At 48.6% G+C, this 26,416-nt stretch overlaps 1 protein-coding gene across 4 annotated transcripts; it reads left to right on the top strand.

The window, feature by feature from the left end:
* Positions 1-25,329, top strand: ASCC2 (activating signal cointegrator 1 complex subunit 2). 4 transcript variants are annotated; one of them, XM_059863927.1, is made up of 20 exons: positions 1-155; positions 2,433-2,528; positions 4,061-4,219; positions 4,559-4,729; positions 6,644-6,773; positions 8,590-8,657; positions 9,096-9,206; positions 10,120-10,232; positions 11,274-11,348; positions 11,881-11,988; positions 13,021-13,089; positions 13,710-13,784; positions 14,195-14,372; positions 14,933-15,147; positions 16,649-16,768; positions 20,566-20,787; positions 23,015-23,123; positions 23,365-23,517; positions 23,622-23,698; positions 24,443-24,855. In XM_059863927.1, the coding sequence occupies exons 2-20, from the start codon at positions 2,448-2,450 to the stop codon at positions 24,609-24,611; spliced, it is 2,403 nt and encodes an 800-aa protein (XP_059719910.1). In that variant the 5' UTR covers positions 1-155; positions 2,433-2,447; the 3' UTR covers positions 24,612-24,855. The 4 variants fall into 4 exon arrangements, with proteins under 4 accessions (XP_059719910.1, XP_059719911.1, XP_059719908.1 ...); XM_059863928.1 differs by lacking the exon at positions 23,365-23,517; XM_059863925.1 differs by lacking the exons at positions 23,365-23,517; positions 23,622-23,698 and having other exon boundaries at positions 24,443-25,329.
* The last annotated feature ends 1,087 nt before the right edge of the window (positions 25,330-26,416 follow it).

Genomic DNA, 26,416 nt, shown 5'->3' on the forward strand with positions numbered 1-26,416 from the left:
CCGCCCCTGCGATCTACAGCCGGCCCGGGAGCCGGGCCTGTCCCGCCGCCGGGGCGGAGCCGGCCCGGGCCCCGCCCAGCCCGGTAGTTCCGCTCGGGGCCGGAAGCAGCGCCTGGCCACGGAAGCGTCGCGGGGCCGGTGGGACGCGAGTGCTGGTACCGGGCTCGGGCAGCTGTGGCGGGGTTGGGGTGGGGTGGGCGGCAGCGGCTGGGCAGGACCCGGTGCGACAGGGACAGGGACCGGGCAGGGGAGGTGGCCGCGGGGGCGGCGGGGCCCGGGTTAACCGGCGGAGTTGGGTTAACTGGGGTGTCTGGCCATGGGGTAGGGCCGAGGTGACAGAGCTGGGGGTGTTCAGCTGGAGAGGAGAAGGCTCCAGGGAGAGCTCACAGCCCCTTCCAGTGCCTAAAGGGGCTCCAGGAGAGCTGGGGAGGCACTTGGGACGACGGCCTCAAGCAGCTGGACACAGGGAATGGTTTCCCACTGCCAGAGGGCAGGGATGGGTGGGATTTTGGGAAGGAAGTGTTCCCTGGGAGGGTGGGCAGGCCCTGGCACAGGGTGTCCAGAGCAGCTGGGGCTGCCCCTGGATCCCTGGCCGTGTCCAAGGCCAGGTTGGCCAGGGCTTGGAGCACCCTGGGATAGTCCCTGCCCATGGCATGGGGTGGAATGGGATGAGTTTTAAGGTCTCTTCCAACATAAGCCATTCCATGAATCCATGCTGCAGCATTCCCTGTGCCAGCTGTGCTGGGGTAGCTGCCTCATCCTCAGCAGTGTCACCTCACCCTGGATGTCTCCATGGATGTGCTCATCAGTGGGAATTGCAGGGCAGGAATCATTTCTGGCACTGAGAAAATAAATTTCCCTGGGAAAATAAGTTTCCTGGGTTCATGTTCTTTGTCTGGCTCTTCCACTGTATCTGGAATCACAGGGCACGACAGATTAATTGTGGGCTTGTGATTTAGACCAAAGTTCTTTGTGGGGGGAAAAGCTTCTCAGAGTGATCAGGAATAATTCTCTGTTGAGGTTATCCCATACTCAGGTTTATTCTCTTCTCTAGCTGAACAAGCTTTTGGGCAGGGCTTCTGTCTCTTCCAGGATGTTTTTGACTTGGATTGGACATTTTAGTGCCTTCCAGGCTTGAAATGAGACACTTGGCATGTTTTCCTGTGTTACAGACACACATTTCTATGTGCAGCTTTCAGAATGACTCTAAAAATTTTAAGAGCCAAATTAAATATATGATGAAACTTAAATGAAAGCTAGCTTGGCTTATTCTGCTAAAAAGTTTTGGTGGTTTCTTTTTTTTTTTTCCCCCAAAGAAATTGTTTGTCATAAAGTAATAGTTGCTCCTGTCAACATTTTAATTTTTAAACTCCTCTGAAAAGACAGAATTATTTTTTGTTTTCTAAACTGTGAGTATTGCTGTTACTCTGCTGTATTATTTTAATTGAGCTCTAAAATGTTAGATTACAGAATTTTTGCCTAAATCCATAGGTGACAAATTTATAGAATGAAAAACATTCTTTTTTGCTTGCTGTCTAAACCATGACCCCACTCCTGAGTCAGAGTTGTTCAGCTTCAGAGACACTGCTCTAATTTTAATTGTTATTCAGCCCAGGCAATGTGACTGCAATTAAACATGCATCTGAGGAGATGTGTGACTTTCTTAATAAGAGCATAACTTTTTAGTACCATTTTACAGAACTCATAACCTCCTAAAGAATTCAAAAGCTCTGTTAACCTGCAACTTTCATTTTTTGTAAGTCTGAACTTTTTTAACAGCGCTCATAACATTCTTTGTGTTGAGTTACTCTAATATTTGACTTATAGTTAATTTCAGAAAGGTAATTAAAACATTTCTGAACCCACAAATGCTGTTGAAGATGAAACTGTGGTTTTGTGAGCACATGGGAATTGGCAGGAGTGGGGAAGGCTTTTGTAGGCTCAGCCTGTGTCCCTTGTCTGGCTGAGTGCTGTGGGATTCTACAAACGGGCACCAAAAATGCTCTTTTGAAGCACAGGCAAGGCTGTGTTTGGGTTGTTCCTGCAGTTTGTGCTGTCAGGAGAGACACTGCAAGTGTTGAAAGAGGCTGCAAAGGCCACAGTTCAGCACAGCTCTTCAGCAACCCCATTTAAATAACCAATTTCCATATTAAACACTGTCCCCAAATGTGTTTTGTTGTCCTGGAAGACATCTGTGGCCTTTCAGTAAGGATCAGGGATGAAAGTTTAGCACCACATTCCAGATTTCCTCCGATACATGTCCAGGTTCCCCCAGAATTTGGCATTTTGGTGGGGTATAAATTGCTGGGTATAAATGTATTCCCAGCCAGTGTGTGTGTGTGTTACAGCAGGGCTGCAGCCTCTTTTGTTCTGCTGTTGCCTGACTGACCTTGTAAAGTGCATCCTGTGCTGCTTTTGTTTGCTGAGGACAGGAACAAGCCACCAGGATGCCAGCGTTGCCTCTGGACGAGCTCCAGCTGACAGAAAGGGATCCCAAGACAGGGAAGCTGAGAACTCTGCCAGCACTGGTGAGCTCTGGTTTTCCTGAAAGCCAAACTGACCTTCAATGAATCATTGTCTTATAGTGAGGCTTGTCTGGGATATGTGACAGGCACGGCTGGAGCTGTGCTGGGAGGTTTAGGTGGAGATCAGGGAAGGGTTCTTCCCCCAGAGGGTGCTGGCACTGCCCAGGCTCCCCAGGGAATGGGCACGGCCCCGAGGCTGCCAGAGCTCCAGGAGCCTTTGGCCAGCACTGCCAGGGCTGCCCATGGTGGGGTTGTTGGGGGGTCTGGGCAGGGACAGGAGCTGGGCAGGATGATCCTGTGGGTGCTTTCCAGCTCGGGAGATTCTGTGATTCTGTGAAATTTGTTCAGCCTGCTTGTTAAAGAAGTTTTTTTAATGTGCTCAGAAAGTTGAGCACGTTTCTCATTTACCCACCATAAGAAAAAACCCAAAACATGAGAACCAAACTTTCTGTGTTCAACATCTGGAGTAAATTGTGTTTTCCCAGCACAACTCCCTCTCTTGAGTCTGTGACCTCTGCTGCAATGGAGGGATGCTCAGGGAGTTTTTGCAAGCTCTGCCTCAGGTTTAGCTCCAAGCTGTGGCGCTGGGATTCATCCCTTGTGCCTTCAGCTTGATGAAACCAGAAAATTCAACCCACAGAAACCCTTTTCTTCCAGAAATAAGGCCTGGAGAGAGCCTTCTGGGTGTGTGGCAGGAGTGGGACTGTCAGTGCAGCTCACTCCTGAGGAGCTTTACCCTGAGCACACGTTTGGGATGAGGCAGAGCCCAAACATGCTGCTCATTGAATTCTCCTTTTAGGGTGGGTGTTTTTGGGCAAAGCCTGTTCAGTAACCTTTGGTAAAGGTAGCAAAGTGTTTGTGTCTTTGATGGTTGTGTCGGTTTGAGTTCATGGAGTATTGTGCAAGAACCAGTTCAGAGGAAAAAGAGAGAGTTCAAAGGCATGCCAGGGAGTTCCTGCTCTTTGTTTTGATGGTGTGGGAGGATTGCTTTGTCAGGCTTTGGTTAAGAGAAAGCAAGGAGCAACAACTGCCAAATTATCAAGGTCTGAAAATGTCGCTCGTAAAGGATACAAACCCACTGCCTTGAAAGGGTAGAAAATGAGAAGTTACCAGGGGAGGGAATGTTACCAGGGAAGGGAATGTTCCTGTTATCAGGACTGTAGTGACAAGACAAGAAGTAATTGGTTCAAACTAAAATTTAGGTTAGATATTGGGAAGGAAATGTTCCCTGTGAAGGTGGGGAGGTCTTGGCACAGGGTGCCCAGAGAAGCTGTGGCTGCCCCTGGATCCCTGGCAGTGCCCAAGGCCAGGCTGGATGGAGCTTGGGGATAGTGGAAGGTGTCCCTGTCCCTGACAGGGAGGGGTGGAACTGGATGAGCTTTAAGGTCCCTTCCCACACAAATCATTCCGTCATTCTGTAATGTCAAGTTGTATTAAGAGGTAGCTTTGTGTTTCCTGGAATTCAGTGAGCAGATGGTGACATTCCTGTCACTTGGTCTGGAGTTCTAATACAGTGATTTTTTGGCTTTCTGCAGCACCCAGAAATTAAAGTAGATCGGTCGTTCGTGCTGTACAAACCCCCTCCTTCCATCAGAGACCCTGCTCTGGTGGAGGAATTCCTGGAGCGAGCAAAATTCATTGCAGATGACCTGAACTGGCTTCTGGCTCTGCCTCATGACAAATTCTGGTGCCAGGTAATCATTTCTTTTTATCTGAAGATACAACATAAACATCTAGGTGCTTGTAAAAGCCATGAGCCTTACATCATTTTCATAAAGATTTGTTGATGCTTTCTGTGTCATGCAGGAAACATTTAATTTCCATTACTGCACCTTAGAATGCAAAGAAACAGTTTCCCTAAGGATTTTCCACTGGGGATTTTAAGAGTTGGCTTGTATTTGATGGATATAGGAGTCCTTTTCATGTTCCTGAGTGGTTTTGATTGCTTTAAATTTAACTGGGCTGCTCAGGAGCACAACCTATGAAGGTGTGACATTCCCTCCTTCCCATTTTCCTGCCTTTCCTTGTGCCAGGTGATATTTGATGAGAGCCTGCAGAAGTGTTTGGATTCCTACCTGCGCTCTGCCCCTCGCAAGTTCGACGTGCTGTGGGATTGCCACCCGGAGGTGCACGAGCTGCAGAAGTGCCTCCATCGCAGTGTCTTCCTCACCTTCCTCAGGATGTCCACCCACAAGGAGTCCAAGGTGAATACTCCCACGCCTTGCAGGTGCTTCAGGCTGTGTGACTTAGGAAAAAAGAGAGAAATGAATCATTTTCCTATTGGCACAACATTTCTCTCCCTGATGATTTTCTCAGTTGGGTTCTCAGAGTGGAGGTGATAAACTCAGAGCTGAAGTATCCAAACTATGCAGTGATTCCGTGGTTGATTGCCTGCATCTCCTTCCTGAGTAATAGCAGGTTATCCATGTGTAGTGGTTGGATATGTTCTGGTAAGAGGAAAGAGCACCTTGGCCTTTGTGTGGCCACATGGAACAGGCTCTTCAGGCTACCAGTTCCTGAGCGTTCACTCCCTCAGGGCCCCAAAATTCCTGCTAATATTTGTGTCTCCATGAACTTGCCCCAAATTTTGGACATACAGTGAAATCTCTCTAAATTACAGTTATCTTGGCATCATCAAGCATTCAGCCTGGAGAAGAGAAGGCTCCAGGGAGACCTCACAGCCCTTTCCAGTGCCCAAAGGAGCTCTAGGAGATCTGGAGAGGGATGTGGGACAAGGGGCTGGAGGGGTAGGACAAGGGGGAATGGCTTCCCACTGCCAGAGGACAGGGTCAGATGGGATCTTGGGAAGGAATTTTTCCCTGTGAGGGTGGGCAGGCCCTGGCACAGGGTGCTCAGAGCAGCTGTGGCTGCCCCTGGATCTCTGGAAGTGTTCAAAACCAGGTTGGCCAGGGCTTGGAGCAATCTGGGATAGTGGAAGGTGTCCTGCCCATGGCATGGGGTGGGAATGGGGTGAACTTTAAGGCTCCTACCCACCCAAACCATTCTGAGAGTCTATAATTAAAAGACATCCTCATCACTAATTGTGTGAGTGCAGCTCCCATCTGGAGCTATGGGATTTTCACCAGGCCTTTGGGCAGGATGAGTGAGGCACCTTGTGTTGCAGCAGTCACTGGATCTCCTCCTTGGTTCTTCATGTGTTAGGGCCATGTTGATTCTCTTGCTTATCACAATGGTGATGTTCAGGATGTTTTGAGGGAAAGGCCTGGGAGTGGAGGGCTGGGACAGGAGCAGGATGAAGGAATGCTGGAGCCTGCAGCTGGCACCACTTCAACAGAAGTACCTGACACCTCTGTGGTGTCTTTCATTGCAGGATCTGATTAAACCTTGCCACTCCGAGAGGCAGGCAAGCATTTGAAACCATTTTCTAGTTGAGTGATCTGCAGGGAATGAATAGTCCATTGTCATGCAGGAGTCAGCAGGAGTTCTGGAAAGGGAACCTGGCCAGCACTGAGCCCCATCCCTTTGCTTCAGCAGGGAGAATGTGCCCTGCCTTTCACTGGGATTGAAAACATTTGCTGTCACAGGCAAACTGGGCTTCTGAAAATCCAAAATCACATTTCAGCTGCCTGTTTCTCAATGTCAGACAATGGAATTTTTCTCATCCAGAATTTTGTAAGAAATGCCTTCAGTGTGATGAGTTTTTGGCACAGTGTTCAGCAGTCAGCATGCAGAGCTGCAGTTCTGGGGCTTCTCCCTGCCTGTCCCTTCTTCTGTGGTCTCTGGTGCTGGGTTCTGCTCTCCCAGGGTGCAAGAGCCTCAGGCTGTCCCTGTGCCTGGTTACTCCTTCCTGCTCCTGAGCTGTTCTGGTGTCAGCCTGGGAACTGGGGACCTGCAGGGAGATTTTTTGTAAAACTTTTAGATAGATTAATTCAGGTGCTGGTGGAGGGATCAGTGGGGTGCCTGGTGTGCCAGGGACAGGAATGTGGGAATAGGTGGCTCCACAGAAGCTGTTTCAAGCAGAGTTGCTGCCTTTATGAAATAAGTTCCTTAATACACCTTTGAGTGATGTTTTTATAGGTGCCATTATAATGCTGGAGTTACTGCAGAGCAAGATATGGATTATCCTTTAAATTCTTTTTTTTTTTTTGTCTTTGTAGGATCATTTTATCACTCCTTCTGTCTTTGGACAAATTATTTACAATAACTTCCTATTTGATATCCCCAAGATTCTGGATCTCTGTGTCCTTTTTGGGAAAGGAAATGGGCTCCTGCTCCAGAAGATGATTGGTCAGTAAAAGCCAAGGAACAACTTGCTACATTTAGGCTTTTGCTTATATGGGAAGTGACTTAGTGGGGTTTATACCAGTGGAACTGTTCTGAAAATTGTTCAGTAGCACCTAAGATCTGTCATTTCTAGATCAGATTGTGCTTTTCTTTTTCAATGTGCACTTTCTTTGTTCCAAGGAAAGCTTCATGTCCTGCTTTGCTGCCCTGAGCTAGGCTCATGTTGTTAGACATAAACCTAGGCTCAGCTGTTTCCTGTGCCAATTGAATGTGTCCTCAGCCCTTGAAAGAGGAATGTGGGGCTCTGTAAAACCCTGGTAGAGATGGGAAAGGGTGAGGAGGGTTGGGAGATGGGCACAGTCCAGCTGTGAGTGCTGCTGTTCCCAGAGCTGGCAGCCAAGTGAAACATTCAGTGTGAGGTAATCACTGCTATGGAAAGTGGAAGAACCTGAAACTTCAGTGCAGGCATTGATGTATCCAGAGCTTCCAAACCACAAACACTTCAGAGCCTTGCTCAAGCTGTGCTTATCCCTGGATTTCTGTGTCTGTACACATGGCCTTAGTGGTGAGTACACAGGGAGGAACATCCAGCCATGGATGCTGAGGAGTGAAGATGGAGCATATTGATTTAGCTTCTCTATGTATCCTGTGCTCCCTTCCCAATCCTGTGATGTGGAACATCACCTGAGTAGAAGAATGTCTACCCTTGGATTAAGTCAGCTGTTCCTGAATTCTAACCCACTTTGTCTGCAGCTCATGGGATGAAGGTTTTCCATTTCTTTGGTAGTTATTTTTGTCTCATTTCCAACTTCACTCACATGAGAAGTGTTAGTTAGATCATGTGGTGTAGACAGATTTCCAGCCAGAAAATCTTAGATAAACCTTTGCATTTTTAATCTTTTTATCCTTTTTCAGTAGCTTCTGCTCTAAATTCCTCTGTTGCACCTCAGAGATGGAAAGCAGGCATGGCAAGATAGATGCTTCCCTTTCAGATGCAAAGCTTAGATTATCTGGGTGTTAAAATATTCCAAAAGAGACCTAAGTAATGAAACCTCCTTTGAATTGTACTCTGGAGTGCCACACAGTCATGCTGCATGCAGGTGACCAAAGATTTGCTCACCTGATTATTTCACTGTTGTGACAGTCATGGCGTGAGCAGTTCTGGTGTGTAATTGGTAACTTCAGAAACTTGAGGTTCTTCTCAGGGTATAAATTTATCTGAAACTTGTCTCACAGCTCTGTCCTTGCTGGAGAACTCTTAATTGTCATAATCTGAACAGTAATTCCCAGGAAAATAGGAGCCTTGGTGCTTGCTTGGTGAGGATTTATGGTGTGGCATTACTCAGTGGAGTATTTTGTAAAGATAATGGAATCCTAGTAATATAATAGCAGGTGTTTCTAAAGCCTCATTACCTTTAAGAAATATTCAGCAGCACATCTCCTGGTGTGTGCTGAACTGTTATCAGTAATTAAAAGTCAACTCCAGTTGTCAAATAAAGGAACTGGGGTTGTTCAGTGATAGTATTTGCATTATTCATTGATTCAGCCCCTGGAGCATGAATCATCTGACATCTCATTTGCTCTGCTCTGATGAGCATATTCCTGTTGCTGGATCTCCAGTGGCATTGGAGAGCTAATGGATCAGCTTTTTGGGAGCAGGGCCTGTGCATGAGCTGAGGAGTCAGGGTGGGCTGTGTCCCACATGGTCAGTAGGTGTGTTGGGGGTTTCAGCAATAACACAAGTTCCATTTTCTGCTGCAAATTTGCTCGTTGGCATCAATGTCTGACCTGATGGAAATGCTCTCCTTTCCCTTTTCAGGAAATATCTTCACTCAGCAGCCCAGTTACTTCAGTGACCTTGATGAAACTCTGCCCACTATCCTCCAGGTACTGCTTTCCTGCTGGGATTTCATCTGGAAATGTGGCATAGCTTGGAGAGTGGAAAGGGAACACTGTAGGTGGGCAGAATGTGTTTCATGAAATCATGGGATATCCTGAGTGGGAAGGAACCCAAAAGAATCATCCAGCCCAACCCCTGGCCCTGCACAGACCCCCCAGCAATCCCACTCATTGTCCAAACACTCCTTGAGCTTTGACCACCCTCTGGGGGAAGAACTTTCCCTAATATCCAGCCTAAACCACCCCTGACTTCACTGTTTCTCCCTTTCTCTAGTTTGTTAATGTGTGTCAGGGAGGTTTTGAACCAATACCTAAAATTTTTACTTGATGACTCTTCCTTCCCACCCTCTTTCAGCTTCTGGCCTTCTCTGCTGTGTCCCACTGCTGGCTCCTGTCTGTTAACACTGCCCTGTTCTCCTGATTTAGGTGTTCAACAATATTTTGCACAAGTGTGGTTTGCAGTGTGAAGGGGGCTCTGCTGAGCCCCAGAAACTGGAAGAGAAAGTCAGTGTGACTGCAGGGAACATGCCCCTTCAGGTAGGAGTGAACTCTCTGTACTCTGAACAGTCCACAGAGGATCATTCTGTTCCCAAAAGCTCCTACAGCTTGTGGTCCTGTGCAATTTTTGCACTCTTTGTCCTGGGACATGATGATAAAACCTTTCCACCATGAGCTGATTCGTTTCAACCATATCCTTTGGAACGTGGATAGTTTTAAACTTGGCAACTTTTTTGCTTGACCAGCTTATAAATAATGTAACAGAATATCTGAGAGAAGTCTCCACCTAACCTGGAGGTCATAAGAGCTGAATTTTTTTCTTTCAGAAATGTATGTTTTAACAGCCGTGTCATTTAACTGCAGTTAATTAAGAGGGGTTTATGTGCTGGGGCTGTACAAAGACAGAATGGGGTCCTCTGCAAAACCTTAGTCTTTCAGTTTGTGTGTGGGACCAAACTATCAGTTCAAACTATGATTTATTGATAAGTGATAGTTTGAAAACGTCATTCAGTTTGTTTCAGCTGCCTTGGAAATGCAGCTTGCACTGGAGCAGACTGCAGAAAACATCCCTTGGATTCCCATGTTTCCCATGTTCCCTTTGATTCCCATGGTTCTGCAGTGCAGTGCTTCCTGAAAAGTGCTGCATGGGGAAGAATTCCATGTGTGGAGGGTGTATTGAGGGCAAAGCCACTGTCCAGAACAGGATCTGATGCGGGTTCTTATAATCTCCCAGGATCTTTAATGAAAGCAGACAGTTGGGATTGCATTATAGATCTTTAAACAAACATTAGGAGTTCTAGGAGAAATGCTGTGTCTGCCCCCAGGCCCTGTAACAGGTTTATGGTTGATACAGGCTCTGTGCAATCAGGAAGAGGCTTGGTCCCAATATTCTGTGTCCCTGCTGGGAAAACTTGCCTGGCTCTTCCCTCAGTAACTGCTCTTTCCCTCCCAGGAGCTGAAGGACATTGTGCTGTATTTATGTGACACCTGCACAACTCTCTGGGCCTTTCTTGATGTCTTTCCCTTGGCTTGCCAGACCTTCCAAAAACACGAGTTTTGTTACAGGTATGTCTTGGAGTGCAGGCAGAATTTGTCCTGGCCAGGTAAAAATACTGAATGTGCCACTGTGTCCTGTCCCATTGTTAGATGAGGAGACAGATTTGATGCAGAGCTGCTGGGTTCTCTCTGACAGAAATGCAGCATAATAAATACATGGATATAGGGATGTGTTGATTTTCTGTTCTCTATCTGTTGTTATCTAGGAGTGATCCTAGAGCCAGGCATCCATGACAATTTCCAGTCAGCTGAACAGAACTGGGTATGCTCTGGGAAGGGTGGAGAGGGACCAGTTATGGACAAAAGGAACTTCCTGCTGTAGGATCCAAAGCAAGGGAAGCAGAAAGTATTTCAGAGAAATAGTTCTTCAAGGTCTGAAAACAAATGCCTTTGATGTTATGCCCAAGTTTTATGCTAGAGAATATCAGTGAGGTTTGGCAAAAGCTGAGTGGCTGGGAGAGAGTGACAAGGCATGAGAGGGAACGGCCTCAGGCTGGGCCAGGAGAGATTCAGGCTGGGTGTTAGGGAACATTTCTTCATGGAAAGGGCTGTCCAGCCCTGGCACAGCTGCCTAGGGCAGTGCTGGAGTCCCCATCCCTGGAGGGATTGAGCAGCCAGCTGGATGTGGCACCTGGGGACATGGTCTATGGTGGCCTTGGCAGTGCTGGGGAATGGTTGGACTCAATGCTCTCAGGGGGCTTTTCCAGCATGAAGGTTTCTGTGATTCTGTGAGTATTGGGTCTTTGCAGGCTGCAGGTCTGTGTTGGGGGTTTTTCTGGGTTGAGCAGATGGTTCTGATCAACACCAGGATGCTTCTCAAATGCTTTTCTTTCTTACCTCTTCAGAGACCTGTCTGTGATTTCCTTTGAATGCTCCTCTTTTTCTGTGGTGTGTTTGCTTGTGTTCTGGAGCAAAAATACCAAAATGAGGTGATGCTCATGGGTACTGCTGGTGAGGAGGGTTTAATGAAGTCAGCCATTTGTTCTGCCTTTTAGCAAATGACTTTTGGAACCTCAGCTGACAGGTACAGGTTTGTTCCCCTTTGTACAGATTAGCTTCATTTTATGAACTGGCAATTCCTGAGCTGGAATCTGCAATCAAGAAGAGGCACTATGAAGATAACAGGTGAGAATTCCTGCAAAGGCTTCCTTTGGATCTTCAGTGAGACTTCCCAGGGCTTAGTTAAAGATTCACTTCATGCTGCTTTACCCATCCCTGAGGAGCCTGGCTTTTTTTATGCTGCTTCAAAGGGCTCTGAAGAGATGACTTCTGTAATAGCAAATTTTCCTGGGCAGAGGGGTGACGAATCATTTTTAGTGCTGTGTAAGGAGGAATTTGATGGGAGGTGCATTCAAATTGTTACAAAGTGTGAGAACATGAATGATATCTCTGTGTAGTTCAGTCTCACTGTAAGGCACAGGCTGTGCTTGTACAGCAGGGGTCTTGTGTGGGGAGCTGCCAGGACAATTGGGATTGAAAAGCTTTATTTAGGGCATGGATTTTCCTTAATGACCATGAAATGTGTCTAATATCTAGTCTTTGCAGCAAGGAGATGATCATCCTAATGAAATTCTTCTTCTAGAGGATTAACTCTGGCATAAAGGTGTGTTACAGATTCTTGTGCTGACACCAACAGTGTCTTTTGCTCTCTCTGAAGTGTTTTTGCTGATTTGTGGAGGAGGATTTCACACTCCAGAAAGAAGATGATAGAGGTTTTTCACATCCTGGTAAACCAAGTCTGTCTGCAGCCCATCCTAGAGAGCAGGTATTGGCACTTGGCTCTGTGCTACTCGCCAGTTACTTGATTGCTGTGTGGGAGAAATTGTTTCTCATTTACAAATTTACTGGAGAAAATGAACAGAAACTGCTGTTTGTGTTGGGATTGTAGCCAAAGACTTGGCTAAGGTCAAATTCTGTTGTCCTGTGTATCAGGAATGTTCCAGATGGAGCTGTTTGGTCCAGAATCTCTGTGGTGAGCTGGGTCCAATGAGATTTCTGACCCCAGTGTGTGGCTCGTGCAAAGTTTGGTCATGTGTAACACCTTGAGACCTGATTGTGACCTTCCAGGACCTGGAGGTCCAACAATACAGATGGAGAGAGACTGTATACAGGGGCTTGGACTGACAGGATGAGGGGGAATGGTTTCCCACTGCCAGAGGGCAGGGTTAGATGGGATATTGGGAAGGTTTTGTTTCCTGGGAGGGTGGGGAGGCCCTGGCACAGAGTGCCCAGAGAAGCTGTCCATCCCTGGAAGTGTCCAAGGCCAGGTTGGATGGGGCTTGGAGCAACCTGGGATAGTGGAAGGTGTCCCTGCCCATGGCAGGGGGTGGCACTGGGTGGGCTTTAAGGTTCCTTCCTACCCAAAGGTGCCTTGGAGCCTCAGCAGCACCCAGGGGTTGGGGCACTGAGGCTGCAGTGGGAGTTTACTTGGCAGGTGAGCACAGACTTTCTGGAAAATTCACTGGTGTAATCCCAAGACATCATAAAATGTTACAAAAGCTGTGCACACCCTTTTCTGCTCACTGCAAGTCAGAGGCATCAAACTATTTATAAAGTCTGTCTGAAAGCTTGTAATTCTAGGTGTGATACAGCTTTAGATCAAAGTGCTGAAATGTTTGCTGAATCCTTAAAAACCACTTGCTTCCATGTGACTCTGCTCCTGTGAAAGCCAAATGTGGCCTGAAATCTCTTTTCAAATGGGGCTTTCCCTTGCTGTGTAAATGTGAGTGGTTTGGCTGGTGGGGCCAAACGTTGGCAGACTTGCCTCTGAGTGTTCACTGTGCTGTGTTTCCTGCAGCTGTGAGAATATTCAGCCATTTATTGAGGAATTTCTGCAGATCTTCACCTCGGTGCTTCAGGAAAGGAGGTGAGTGTGGCTGGCAAGAGGCCCGAGGGGGGTTCATCTCCTTCTTCTGCCATTCTTTATAGCAGAATTGCCTGAGGCAGCATTATGAGGCATTTGGGAGTCAGAAATCGTTGTAAGTATTTGGGAGAAGTGCAGTGAGAGGATTTCAGGCTGCAGCACAGACCCTGGCACTGAGAAATGCTATTCATCACTCCCTTCAATCCAGCCTCTCAAAGTAAGAGAAGAGCAATTTAGCCATTAGCTGTCTTGACAAGTTAGGCTGTTATTACTGATCTGTGCTTTCCAGCTGGGCTGACCAGACCAGAAAAATATTAAACATGAATGCTGGAGATGCAAAGGAAGTGGCAGAACTGGGAATTCCATCTTGTCCTCCTGCCCATGCTGGCATTCTGAGCACCTTCAGGTGGTAAAGCAGATTTTCCCTGTAATGCAGCACTGGGTTCCAGCCCTCACACCTGATGAGTGTTGCTGTGGTGTAGTGGGACCAAAATCAGGCATGGCTGGAATCCAGCATTGGGTGAGAGGTTCTCTGTTCCTACCTGAGCACTGAGGCAGTCAGAGAGGCACAGTAGTGGTAATTATTTGAGCTTCACTGATTAAACTTGCTCCTGTGTTTTCAGATTTCTCCGTGACTATGACGAGCTGTTCCCCGTTGAGGATGATGTGAGTCTGCTCCAGCAGGCATCCTCTGCACTGTATCCTTGGGCTTTGCACTCCTGGCTGCTCTTGGATTCCTTCACACCAGTGACATTTCTGCCTCTGGTTAAGCTGCATGACTGGCAAGGAGTGCTGGAAAGTTTTCCCTTAACAGAAAAAAAAAGGCTAGGGGGGAGTTGTTGCCCAGAGAAGCTGAGGCTGCCCCATCCCTGCAAGTGTCCAAGGCTTGGATGGGGCTTGGAGCCACCTGATGTAATGGAAACTGTCCTTGCCCGTGGCAGGGGGTGGAACAAGATGAGCTTTAAGGTTCCTTCCCACCCAAACCATTCCGTGGTTTTGTAAGTGTTGATGCAGGCACAAATTTGGACATCGCTGACAATCCCATAGTTACTTCAGGGTGATCCCTGAACATGTACATCCAGAAATGACCTTAATTCTGTGCTCTTAGAGATGAGACCAGGACAGCCTATATCCTCCAAGCAGTGGAAAGTGCCTGGGAAGGAGTAGACAGGAAAAAAGGACAAGCTGTTAAAGCTCCAGCAGCATCCAATGGAGCTTCAGCCATAGTGGAGAGCAGCCCTGAGGACAGGGAGGATCCAGGGGCTGCGTGTGCTCTGGAGGATGAGGTGGGTACAGCTCTGTGGTAGGACTGGGCTCTGCTCTTCCTGGGGGCTCTGCTCTTCCTGGCCTTCCTCTATCTGTGTGGGCAGGCTTGGTTTGCTCAGCTTTGGGGACAACATGAGATTTAGTGTAATTTCTGACCTTTGCTGGATCTCCATGCAGCCTTGGGAAATGAGACATGAAGCTACACCTGAATCCTGAGTTATCTCTGAGCAAATTGCTTCCAGTTCTCATGACTTGGGTTTTCCCTTGCTGGAGATTATTCAAATACTTTGTTTCATCCCTGCAGTTCATGTGCATATTTTTGAAATGCAGAGCTTGCCTTTTATTTGAGGAAGGGATTCTCCAGGGTGTCCTTGCTGACTCAGGGACTGGCAAAAGTAGCTGTGTGCCCAAATCTGTGCTGGAAACCTTGTGCAGTTTAAACAGCTGATTTCTCTTTTGGCTCCAGTCTTGGACTTGTCTGTGTAAACCCAGAGTGCTGCTTGCCCTGTATTTCTGTGCACACTGCCTGCCCTCAGCTGTGTCCCTGCCCAGTGCCACCAGGTGTGTTTGGTGTCCCCAGTGTGCCGGCGCTGCGGCCGCGCCCGTCGCCTGCGTGTCCGGCGTGGAGCTGGACTCCCTGATCTCCCAAGTGAAGGATCTGCTGCCAGATCTTGGAGAGGGATTCATCCTGGCCTGCTTGGAGGAGTATGGATATGACACGGAGCAGGTGATCAACAACATCCTGGAAGAGAAGTTGGTGCCGTACCTGGATAAGCTGGACCGAGGGATGCAAAGGTGTGGGACAGCCTCTGGTTGTTTCTGTCTCACTTAGTTGCTCTCACTGAAGGCTCAACACTTGTAGAGCTCTAAGAATTTGCATATTTGGGGTAGAGGACTGAAGTGAAGGCTTCTCATTGTCACCTGTCACCAGTTTTCTGCCCTCCTTGTGTCCCTGCAGAGGAGTGGGACCTTTGCTGCTCAGTGTTAGAGCAGGTGCTGGGTTGTGTTTTGTGACAGGGGACAAAACCACTTGTACATGAAATGCTAGACTAGACTAGACTAGAATAGAATGGTGGGCAATAGAATATGATGCCTTCAAAAGTTATTTTGCTGCAGGATTTGTTGTCACAGCTGTGAAAATCCCAGCTGTCCTGCAGGAAAGGGCATCTTCAGAGGACCCAATTCAGCTGGAATTCAACCCACAGGGTCATATATGGTTATTTAACAGGCTGCTCTTTTGTGAGTGAAGATAGAACAATTCAGATCCATTTTTATGTTCCCTCTGACAAACCTGCCAGGCTTGTCCTGCTTTCCTGGATTGGACAGGGGTTGGAGGGTTTATAGCTGGTGGCAGGATTGAGCTGTTGGAGTTTGTCTGCAGCTGTGAGTGTGTGTTTGTGCTGCACCAGCAGTTCCTGACAGAGCATCAGGATGTGAATGTGCTGTTTGTTCACATTTCATGGAGTTATGGGCAGACTGTCTCACTGTTGCATTAAAGGAAAGCATCTTTATCGGAAAAATGATGTAAAAAAATCTTAGTTTTGCAACAATCTTTGTGTTCCCACAATCAGATCTGCTGACTTTGGCACAACTGGTGCAGGACAGGCTTTAGGAAGGATTGGTTTTTCTGCAAAGCCAGCAGTTCCACAAGATAGAGCTGCATTTTTTTTCTTCCTGCCTTTTGCATCTTGAAACAAAGCTGCTGGTTCGATAGGAAATGTCGAATTCTGACCCCTGCTGATTTATAGGGGAGCACAGCAGCATTTGCAGCTGCCCAGCTGAGCTGTTTGCACCGCCAAAATGAATGTCAAAAGTACAGTCTTTTGACTTACAAGTTGAACAAACATAAACCTGAAACCCTGGGAAAGATTTAACAAGGGAGATAAATATCTTGAAATCAGCAGCAACAAATTATTGGAATTTTTTCCAGCCTGTAATTCATCACACTTAGGGTTTGTCTTCACTGAGTCACTGTGTTGAGACCAGGCAGTCTGTTGAATATTCTGTTGTCCTGCACGGTTTGATAGACTCTGAAACAAACAGAAGAATTTTTCTCTTGGTTTTCTGTGAGTTTCTTTAGTTTCCCCTCAAATCCAGGCTTTGGGACATGCCATGCCTGTGCCAGAGCATGGCTGGGAAGGGAAGGGGTTGTGCCCTGTGACTCTGCCAGCGCCTCTTGGTGTGCTTGGGATCATTTTGGGACTGATAAATGATAAAGCCCTAGCTTGGGGAAGGGAGAGGATTTCTCTTCCTCACTTCACTATTGGTTTTATTCTCTCTCCTTGTTTTTTACCAGACAGCTGAAGCCAGACCCCACCCCTCTGGTCAGCTCTCGCTGTAACGTTTTCCAGAATGATGAGTTTGATGTTTTCAGCAGGGATGCAGTGGATGTGTCTCGGATCCAGAAAGGCAAGAGGTGAGTGTTGGCACCCAGTCATTAACTCAGCCTGTCAGGAGGAACAAACACCTGGGAACCTGCACGTTTATCTCTCCTAAAAACCTCCTGCAGGAATGTTTTGGCAGGGGGGAAGGCTTATCAAAAATGTTTCCCACCTGTTTGTCTGGAAAAGTAAAGTGAAATATTATGAGGGGGTTGGTTTCACTTAGTGTTTTTCCTAATTGGCTTTCCTGTGTCTGCTGCTGGAGATTGCTCTGCCAAGCTCATTTGTAATGTCAGGCTCTTCCTCCTTGGGCTTAATGTTAAACTTGCACTGAACAACAAACCTTGAAAAGACCCATCCCTGAGCCTGGGATTGTGACTCAGAGCTGAGAATAACTAATGATTTGATCTGGAGCCAAGGGAAGATTCAATATCCATCTACTTCAACATCTGATAACATTCACTGCCTTAGACTACTTGTGTTGTCCCTGCTGCTGTATAGCTTCCTGCAGAAGGGCACTTGGACTTGTGGAGTAGTTTGGGTTGGGAGGGACTTTTAAAGGTCATTTAGTCAATCTGCCTGCAATGAGCAGGGATCCCCCTGCCATGAGCAGAGATTTCTACAAAACCCCACCAGTTTTCACTTTGCTTTCTGCCTAGCTGGGTGTGTGGTGCTGGCTCCCACTGATGTCAGCCTTATAGTGTGGTTCCCTTGTTCCAGATTCTTTTAAAACATATCACAGAATCATGGAATGGTTTGGGTTGGAAGGAACCTTAAAGCTCATCTTGTTCCACCCCCTGCCATGGGCAGGGACACCTTCCACTGGACTTTAAACACCTCCTCTAACCAGCCAAGAGTGATCTTAATGCTGGGATCTATTTACACAGCAGATAACTAAAAGTCTGGCTGGAGTTGGAGCCACGTGACCTGAGAGCAGCCAGTTAAGGTTTTGGTTGCAAAGTTGCATCAAACTCTGGGAAAAAAACACTTTTGCTCTCAAGTCCAGTGGCCCAGCTCCTCAGAGCAGTGCCACAGTGCTGATCCTGTCTTGGCTGAGCAAGAAAGGCATTTCCTTTCTCTCTGGCCAAGGCCATGACTTTTGTTGTGTCCATAGCTGAGAATTCAGAGACAGAACCTTCCTCCTCCTGATGGTGCCTTGTTCTGTGAGACAGGTGCATTGTACAGGTGTGCTGGGTTATCCCTGATACCCAGAGCCTTGCACAGGGGTGCTGGGTTATCCCTGATGCCCAGAGCCTTGCACAGGAGTGCTGGGTTATCCCTGATGCCCAGAGCCTTGCACAGGGGTGCTGGGTTATCCCTGATGCCCAGAGCCTTGCACAGGGGTGCTGGGTTATCCCTGATGCCCAGAGCCTTGCACAGGGGTGCTGGGTTATCCCTGATGCCCAGAGCCTTGCACAGGGGTGCTGGGTTATCCCTGATGCCCAAAACCTTGCAGCAGCAGCTGGTCAAGGCCAGAGAGCACCGAGTTCAGCACAGAGCGTCCAGTGGCTGGAATGTCCTGCTCGGAGCTCCCTCTGCAGATCACTTGGAGAGCTTTGGAAGCTGTAAATCATCCCTGAGCTGGGCTCTGGCATCTGCTCCCATGGCACTGCCCCCTAGGGGTACCAGCACTCTTGGAGAAGTTCTCCTCCCTCCTGCTGTAGTTATGTGATCTCTTGGGATTATCCTCTTGCTGCTGCTCTTCCTGCTGTCATTTGCCTCCCTTCATTTCAGAACATTTGGGAAAAGTCTGCAGGACTCCAGACATATTAATTGTAGTTTGAGTAGTTTAAAACCTGGAGATCAGCAATGCCCAAAGATGACCATATCCAACTGAATCCAAGGAAAAGCTGCAGTACCTTGTCTCCAGGATTTAATATTCAGCACTGATGGTTCACCCCAGTTTTGGGGTAACAGGGCTTTCCAAGCTTAGTCTGAGATCTGCTTTGGATTTGAATTGTATCAAATATTTTTTTTTTTTGGTATCAAATATTTAATTTTTTTCTCCTTCTAAATACCTTTTACTCACCAAATTCTCTTCTATTCAGGGTGCTATAATTAAGCCTGGTGTCACCGTAGCACTAAAGAGCCAGAGCAGGTTGTCCTGGCCACTCTCAGCATCAGCAGTTTGGGGCAGGGATTGTCCTTGAGAAAGATAAATCCAGCCAGGATGTGGAAGGAATCGAACACAAGGAAATGAATGTGCCAACATAGACTCTGCTGATCCTGAAAAGTGATAGCACTTGTCTGTGCCTGTCCAGCCCTGGTTGTCAGCTGAATCTGTCTCCTGGAGCCAGAGTATGTCCTGAGCTCCATGGGACTAGAGGAGCCATCCCACTGTTTTTGCTGGGATTGGTGCCCAGACCATTTCATGCAGCTCATCTGCAGTCATCAGACCAGCTCAGGAAGCAATTACCAGGTGCTGGGTTCAGGCTCAGCTGAATTCCCACAGGAGGTGTTATCCCAGGGATCCCGGGGTGGGTGAGCTCACCACCTGCTTGGGAGGGCATTGTGCCACCAATGCAGGCAGTGAGTCATGGCAGAGAGGGAACCACCTCCAGCTGCAAACTTCCTTTGTTTTGAGATTCCAAATGAAAATCCGGGCTGCTGGATCACATTCCCTCAGTCTATCCCTTCCTGAGTCACTGCCACTGCCTTGGACAGGTCCTTTCTCTGATAAAATCCACTGATGCTGGGTCCTCCTGGGCTCTGGGGGCTTTCTGCAAGTTCTCCTGGGAATGCTGGCCAGTGGAATCCCCTGTTGCTTTGCTGTAAATATGTACTTGGCTGGTCTGAAAAATGGGACTTCAGACCTTATGCTTGTGCAGCTTGAGACACACAGCAGCTGCTTTTTAAACCCTCTGTTTCTTGGTCTTCTCTTCTATAAAATGACTATCATTTACTTGCCTTCTAAATTTAAAAAACAAGCCCTTGCAGTGCTCCAAGAGGTTGAATCACAGTCACTCTCTACTGTTTTGTTCTTTGCCTTGGGAGTTGTGTTTATTCTCATTCTCCCCTGGTTATTTTTTGGATCTCCCTGTCTACATTTGTCCTTTTCCCCTCACATTTGTGCTCCATGCACCTTGGCCAAGTTTCATCTGCAGTAGGATTGCATTTGGCTCCTGTGAAAGGTTCCTCTCTGTCTGAAGCACTAGTGGTGGTAGCCAATTCCTGCTCTTTTTTAGTGGCCAAACAGCTCTGGTACAAATGACCCACCCTGGATCACTCCATCCGGCCCTGGGCCCAGCACAGGATCTGGAGCTGCTGGAGTGAGACCAGAGGAGGCACCAGGATGATCAGAGGGATGGAGCAGCTCTGCTGTGTGGAAAGGCTGAGAGAATTGGATTGTCCAGCCTGAAGAGAATGCTCTGAGATCACTAATTGTGGCCTTCCAGGACCTGAAGGGGCTGACAAGAAAGATGGAAGAGAGACTGTTTACAAGGGCTTGGAGTGACAGGAAAAGGGGGAATGGCTTCCCACTGCCAGAGGGCAGGGATAGAGGGAATATTGGGAACAAATTGTTCCCTGAGAGGGTGGGCAGGCCCTGGCACAGGGTGCCCAGAGCAGCTGTGGCTGCCCCTGGATCCCTGGCAGTGTCCAAGGCCAGGTTGGACAGGGCTTGGAGCACCCTGGGAATAAGATGAGCTTTAAGACCCCTTCCTGCCCAAACCATCCCATGATTCCATAAAGCAGCAGCCCAATAGGTGGGGTAAGGGGATTCTGTGGCACTGGGGATGAGACTCACACTGCTTACATTCCTCTGACTAACAGGGGAAAAGCAGCTTCCAGGGCAGGTTTTTAACCCTAGCCTTTTCCTCCCGATCGCGGCCAGGCGGGAGAAGGACACGACGCGGAGCTTGGTGAATGACAAGCGGCTGGTGGCGGAGCAGAGGCAGCGCTACAGCCAGTACAGCGTGGTGCTGGAGGAGCTGCCCCTGCCGCCCGGGGCCGCCCAGCACTACGAGGACTACGAGGACGAGTACGACGACACCTACGATGGGAACCAAGTGGGCGCTAACGACGCTGACTCGGATGACGAGCTCATCTCCAGGAGGTGAATGCTGAGAGGAGGGGGAGGGAGGGAGCCCCGGGAGAATCACCACGGAATTCTCTGGCTCCCACAAACCTGCTCTGGGCTCTGTTCCTCCACGAGGGCTTCAAACCAGCCCTTTCTCTGTTTTCACTGTGATGTGCAAGGAGGGAGGTTTGGGTCTCCCTTCTCCTGTGGATGGTGTTAAGAAAATTAATCCACAAACACTAGAGGTTGATGTCCAAAAAGGAGACAGAGGAGTCCTTTCTGGCTTTATTCCAATAAAGGGAGAGGCCATGGGGCATTCCCCTGGGATCTCTCCAATTTTTGGAGGACACAGCCTCCTTTTTATCCCCATTTCCCAGCCCCATTTCCCTTCTCCCTTTCCCCATTTCTGAGGTACTTGAGAGGTTCAGACTCCCTGATATGCCTGATACTGAAGATTTCCCTCTGATGAACAACCCTCGCTTTTAATTTTTAATTCTTACAGAATTTAGGGGTGGTTCTTCCCCATTGTTTCTTTCATCTCTCAATGTCTAATTTCATTTATTAGCACACCTAAAGTTTATTTGTAAAAGCAAATATCTTTTTCCATTTGTCAATCAGTGGAATCCTTCCCATTGTTTCTTATATCATCCAGAGTTAGTTTCATCTACCAGCACACCCACAGCTAAAGACAAATCTGCAATTCCTCTCAATAGGGAGTGTTCCCATGGCAGGCTATTCCTTGAACAGAAAGTGATGGCACTCTTGAGGCAAACCTCATTGAAAAGTGGCTGTACATAATTACAAACTCCATTCCTAGCCAGACCATTCCTAAACTTCAGGAATGTGTTGCAAATGAACACAGAGTGTGCCCAGGATGTTCTCCAGCTTCCACTCAGCCATGGCCTCAACTAGTCAGCAAATCCAAGAGGGGAATTTGCTGTGTGTGGAAACTTGTACTCAGCAGTGCCTCTCCTTGCAGAAACTACCCTGCAGCAGGGAAAAATGGCTTGGAAAATCAGTGGAGCTGGGCAACCTAAAATGGCTGGTTAGCATAAGAAAACTTCAAAATTTGGGGAATTTCACAGCAGACTTTTCCCTGCCAATCCCCTCTGAGTGCTGACAGCTGGAAATGAGTCCCTGATGGGCTGCACAGCACTCTGCACCATGACTGACAACTGCACACAATTAGCTTTTGGGAAGCAAAGGGTTAGTGGGGATGGAGACTGGAGAATATTTATTTTAGAAAGCATGTGGTTTAAAAGCTGCTTTAACATTTCTGAAAGTGGCCTTTTGAATTCTGATGTATTATGAAGATGTCACCATTCCTAACCTCAAACCAAATGGAAGCTTTGAGGCTCTTTTGTCCCTTTTTTCCCCCTCCTAAAGTGTTGAGAAGCTTCAATTGAAATCCTTTTTGTGTTTTGCCTGTAAGAATGTGGCACCCAGGTGTTTTTCCCTCTTTCAGGTCTCAGTGCCCCTAGAAACAATTAGTGGATGTCACTGCTGAAAGCTGGATCTGTTGGTTTGACATAACAAAGGCTTTTCTGGTTTTACATTTATTTCTTTGGCAGTGGAATGGTGGGTCTGAATTCCAATGCAATTCAAACACAGACACATATTTATGTTAAAGAAGAGTTATAGGCATCTGTAAATTCTTCCTCCACCCCCAGGCCCTTTGCTCTGCATGTCCAGCCTGATTAATTTCTCCAGGGTTTTCCCCTGTAGGAAACTGGGGCACAGCAATGGAACTGGAGCTCCCTGGATAGCCCTGACCAGTCTGAGGGTTTGGAGCACAGCACTGCCTGAGCATGAACGGTTCTGTCCAAATTTGTCTTGTTCAACAGATGCTCCCTGTCTGCTGAGCTAAAGCTAGCAAAGGATACTCCTTAATATTGCCTTGTGGCTGTGTCTGGATGGCCATTTCCCAAAGGAAGCAGTTGTTTCTGTGGAGAAATTCTTGTGAGGTTTCAGGGTTTGGGGTTTTTTTAACTATTATTATTATTATTATTTTCAGTGACAATTTCATAGTGAACATTCCCCAGTGGAGACTGTGTGTTTGCTAATTGCCCATAGGAATGTGGTATTAACTCCTGGGTCTCCTGTTTTGTTTTGGTTTTTTTTTGTTCAGGAAAATGAAGTCCATGAAATCTGTAGAGTCTCGTCTTTTTAAAGACATAATGCAAACCAAAAAGGATGTGCTGTTCAGAGAAATGTTTGTGACTGTGCTATTTTCTTTTCTAACTATTTGTGTCTTATTTCCCAGGCCATTCACAATTCCTCAGGTCTTGAGACCTAAAGGACATGAAGAAGGACAGGAGACAGAGGAAGAGGATGAAGAGGAGGAGGCAGAAGCTGAAAAAGAAAGAACAAAGGTGACATTTAGCTGGAGTTGCATTCAAATTTACCATATTTCTTCCCTGCTTCACCTGCAGGTGATGTGGAGCAGATTTCCTGTTTCAGAGAGTCTCTGAGCAGCAGCAGGGACTGAGCTGCTGTTGAAAGGCTGCTGGGCTGTGATGTGTCCCCAAGGACAGCTCTCCGCTGCTTCCTGCCCTAACTGTGCTGGAGCAGTGACACTTCTTCCGTGGGGAGCTTTAATCTGCTTTATCCCAGAGACAGACAGAGCCAGCAGAGCACTCTGGAGGTCACTGGCACTCTGTTTCCATGGATGTGCTGGGAGCAGCCATGGGCTGGGAAGGTGTTCAGGCAGGTTTTGTGCCAGGTGTTGTGTTTAGAGTCCCTGACACCAATCCCACTGGTCCAGAGGTAATGAACCAGGAACTGACTCTGTTTCCAGCAGAATCCTCTCCTCTCCAGGCTGCTGCATGGTGCTGATGGGTTTCCTGACCTGTTCCCTTACCTCCTTGTAGGACCACTTTGTGCAGGACCCTGCAGTCCTGCGGGAGAGGGCTGAGGCCAGGCGCCAGGCGTTCCTGGCCAGGAAGGGGTAAGCAAGGCTCTCCCTCTGCCTCTGCAGCTCTTTTGCTGCAGACTGGAATTGTTGGGGCTGTTCCTGCTCCTTGGCATTCCTGTGTGTCAGGGTCCTACCACATTGGGGTGAACTTCCTCACCCACCCTTTACTTCACTGCTGCTTGTTTTATCCTTTTGAATAGGAGTAGGCATGGCATGGAGTCATGGAGTGGTTTGGGTGGGAAGGGACCTTAAGACCTTCTTGTTCCCCCCCCCCCTTCCCTGCCATGGGCAAGGACACCTTCCACTGGCCCAGGTTGCTCCAAGCCCCATCCAGCCTGGCCTTGGGCTCTGCCAGGGATCCAGGGGCAGCCCCAGCTGCTCTGGGCACCCTGTGCCAGGGTGTCCCCAGCCTCCCAGGGAACAATTCCTTCTAATAGCCAATCTGAATCTCCCCTTCTTCAGCATAAAGCCATCCCCCCTTGTCCTATCACTCCAAGCAGCAGAACCCTGTGGAAGACAGGCTCTTGGAGAGCACAACTTCCAGAACTCCAACAGTTCCCACAGGGATTTGAAACAGTTTAATAGCTGTTTTCAGCTGATGGGCTCAGTGTGGGGAAGGACACAGTGGTGCTGTGGCTGATGCTGCTCCTGGGCTGCCCTGGGATGAGCCGAGGCCCGAGGCTGAACCCCTCACACCCCGGTGTTTGTGGGGATGTGGGATTTCACCCCCAGGAGTGCAGTGTGCCTGTTGTGATGTCCTTGCTCTGTGTCCTCCAGGCACAAGCACGACAACTCTGCAGTTGTTGGGAATGCCAAGGGCCACGGGCAGACCCGGGAGACGCTGCAGGAGCGGAGGAAGAAAGAAGCCAACAAAAGCACCCGAGCCAACCACAACCGCCGAGCCATGGCCGACAGGAAGCGCAGCAAGGGCATGATCCCTTCCTGAGCAGCCCGGGGCGGGGCTGCACCGTCCTAGGCCCTGCCCAGGAGGAGGCTCCCTTTGCTCGGCATTCCCTTTGCTCAGGGGATGGATGTTGTGTGCAATACCCGGCATCTGGGCTCGCACGGAGCTGCATTCCCTGTGGGAGTGCTGCCCGTGCCTGGGAAGGAGCTGCCCTGACTGTGTGTGCCAGTGGCTACAGCCAATACATGGGACAGGCTGCAGCAGCCATTCCTGCCCTTTTGTACTATTTATAATTCAGAGTTTTATTTTCATACTGGCTCCTGCCCACCCTGGAGTGGGCAGCTCCGAGAGCACGGCTTCCATGGAAATGCCTTATCCTGAACTTGAGTTATAGATTGTCCCAGCTTGGAAGGGACCCACAGGGATCACCCAGTCCCACTCCTATCCCTGCCCAGACCCCCCAACAGCCCCACCCTGGGCATCCCTGGCAGTGCTGTCCAAAGGCTCCTGGAGCTCTGGCAGCCTCGGGGCCGTGCCCATTCCCTGGGGAGCCTGGGCAGTGCCAGCACCCTCTGGGGTGGCACCTCCCTGATCTCCATCTAAACCTCCTGACACAGCTCTGTGCTGGCAGAGAAGGCTCCGACTGTTCCCACTGCCAGCAGACCCACAGGGGTGCAGGTGAGTCAGACCTTATGGATTTCTGTCCCTCAAGTGAGGCCTGTGAGAACAGATGGTACAAATAAAAGATGTAGATGTCTTAGTTGTTTTTTTAAGGCCCTTACAGACAGTATTGATGCACTTCCTGGTGTCCAATTAGGCTTTGCTTGGTTAATTTGCTGGTTAATGTGCCCTGAGTGCCCTCTCCCCACCACGCTGTATTTTCTTGCACTGCAGCAGTGCCTGTGGCTGTCACCCCCACAGTGGGAAAAGCAGCAGTGGGTTGTGCTCCAGGGCAATCCCAGTGCTGCAGGAGCAGTGGTGTGTTGAAGTGCTAGTAGGGTGGCAGTAAGGTCCACACTTTGGTGCCTGGTGTTGTGCAGAGGGCAGGAATGTGACTGGAGCTGCTGAGGGGCTGTGTGCAGAGAAGCAGAAATGCAGCAGAACAGTCACTGCCATGAAATGAGGGGAAGCCCTGAGTGCTCCAAGGAGATTTTTCTTTGCCTATCAGTGCTGCCCAAACCTCCCAATGACAGGCATAGAAAAAGGAATAGATTTACCAGAATCCCCAAATGCTGTATCCAGGAAAATCCCCTGCTGGGATAATGCTGTTCTCCTGCAGCTCCTGCTCTCTGCACTGATGGCTTCAGCTCCTCCCTGCTGCCCACTGCAGTGCTGTCCCCTCATCCTGTATTCAGCTTTGGTTCAGCTGCTCTGAGCCTGCAACTCTCTCTGAGGTGCTCAGCCTGGTGTGGAGCAGCAGCAGAGCTCAAGGAGCTGGCACTCACTCGGGTGGGGTTGTCCCAGGAAAGCTGAAACCTTTCTCTCAACCATCTCCATAAAGCACAGCTGGGACTGGGACAGCTGTAGTTGGATTTGGCTCCAAAAACAAGCACAAGTGTTTAAGTACTCCTTGTGTTCTCAGAGTAAATGTTTTACCCCCCGGCACTCGTTTGCAAACCCAACAAAGCTGCTGTGAGCACTGCCTCTGATGGGCTCTGCCTCAGCCTATGCTGAAATTGCTCCTGATTAGTGAAAATGGACTGAGGAGGGGGAGCTGGGGCTGCTGGGCTGGGAAACATCTCCCTACAGCCACCTGAGAGCTGAGGAATTAACTGAGTCATCCCTCTGAGCCAGCCCCTGGAGGAACTGAGTGATCCCTCTCCCTTCCGAGCACCTTCCCTTGGGTC

The sequence above is a fragment of the Haemorhous mexicanus genome, chromosome 19, assembly GCF_027477595.1.
Source record: "Haemorhous mexicanus isolate bHaeMex1 chromosome 19, bHaeMex1.pri, whole genome shotgun sequence".
Lineage (NCBI taxonomy): Eukaryota > Metazoa > Chordata > Aves > Passeriformes > Fringillidae > Haemorhous > Haemorhous mexicanus.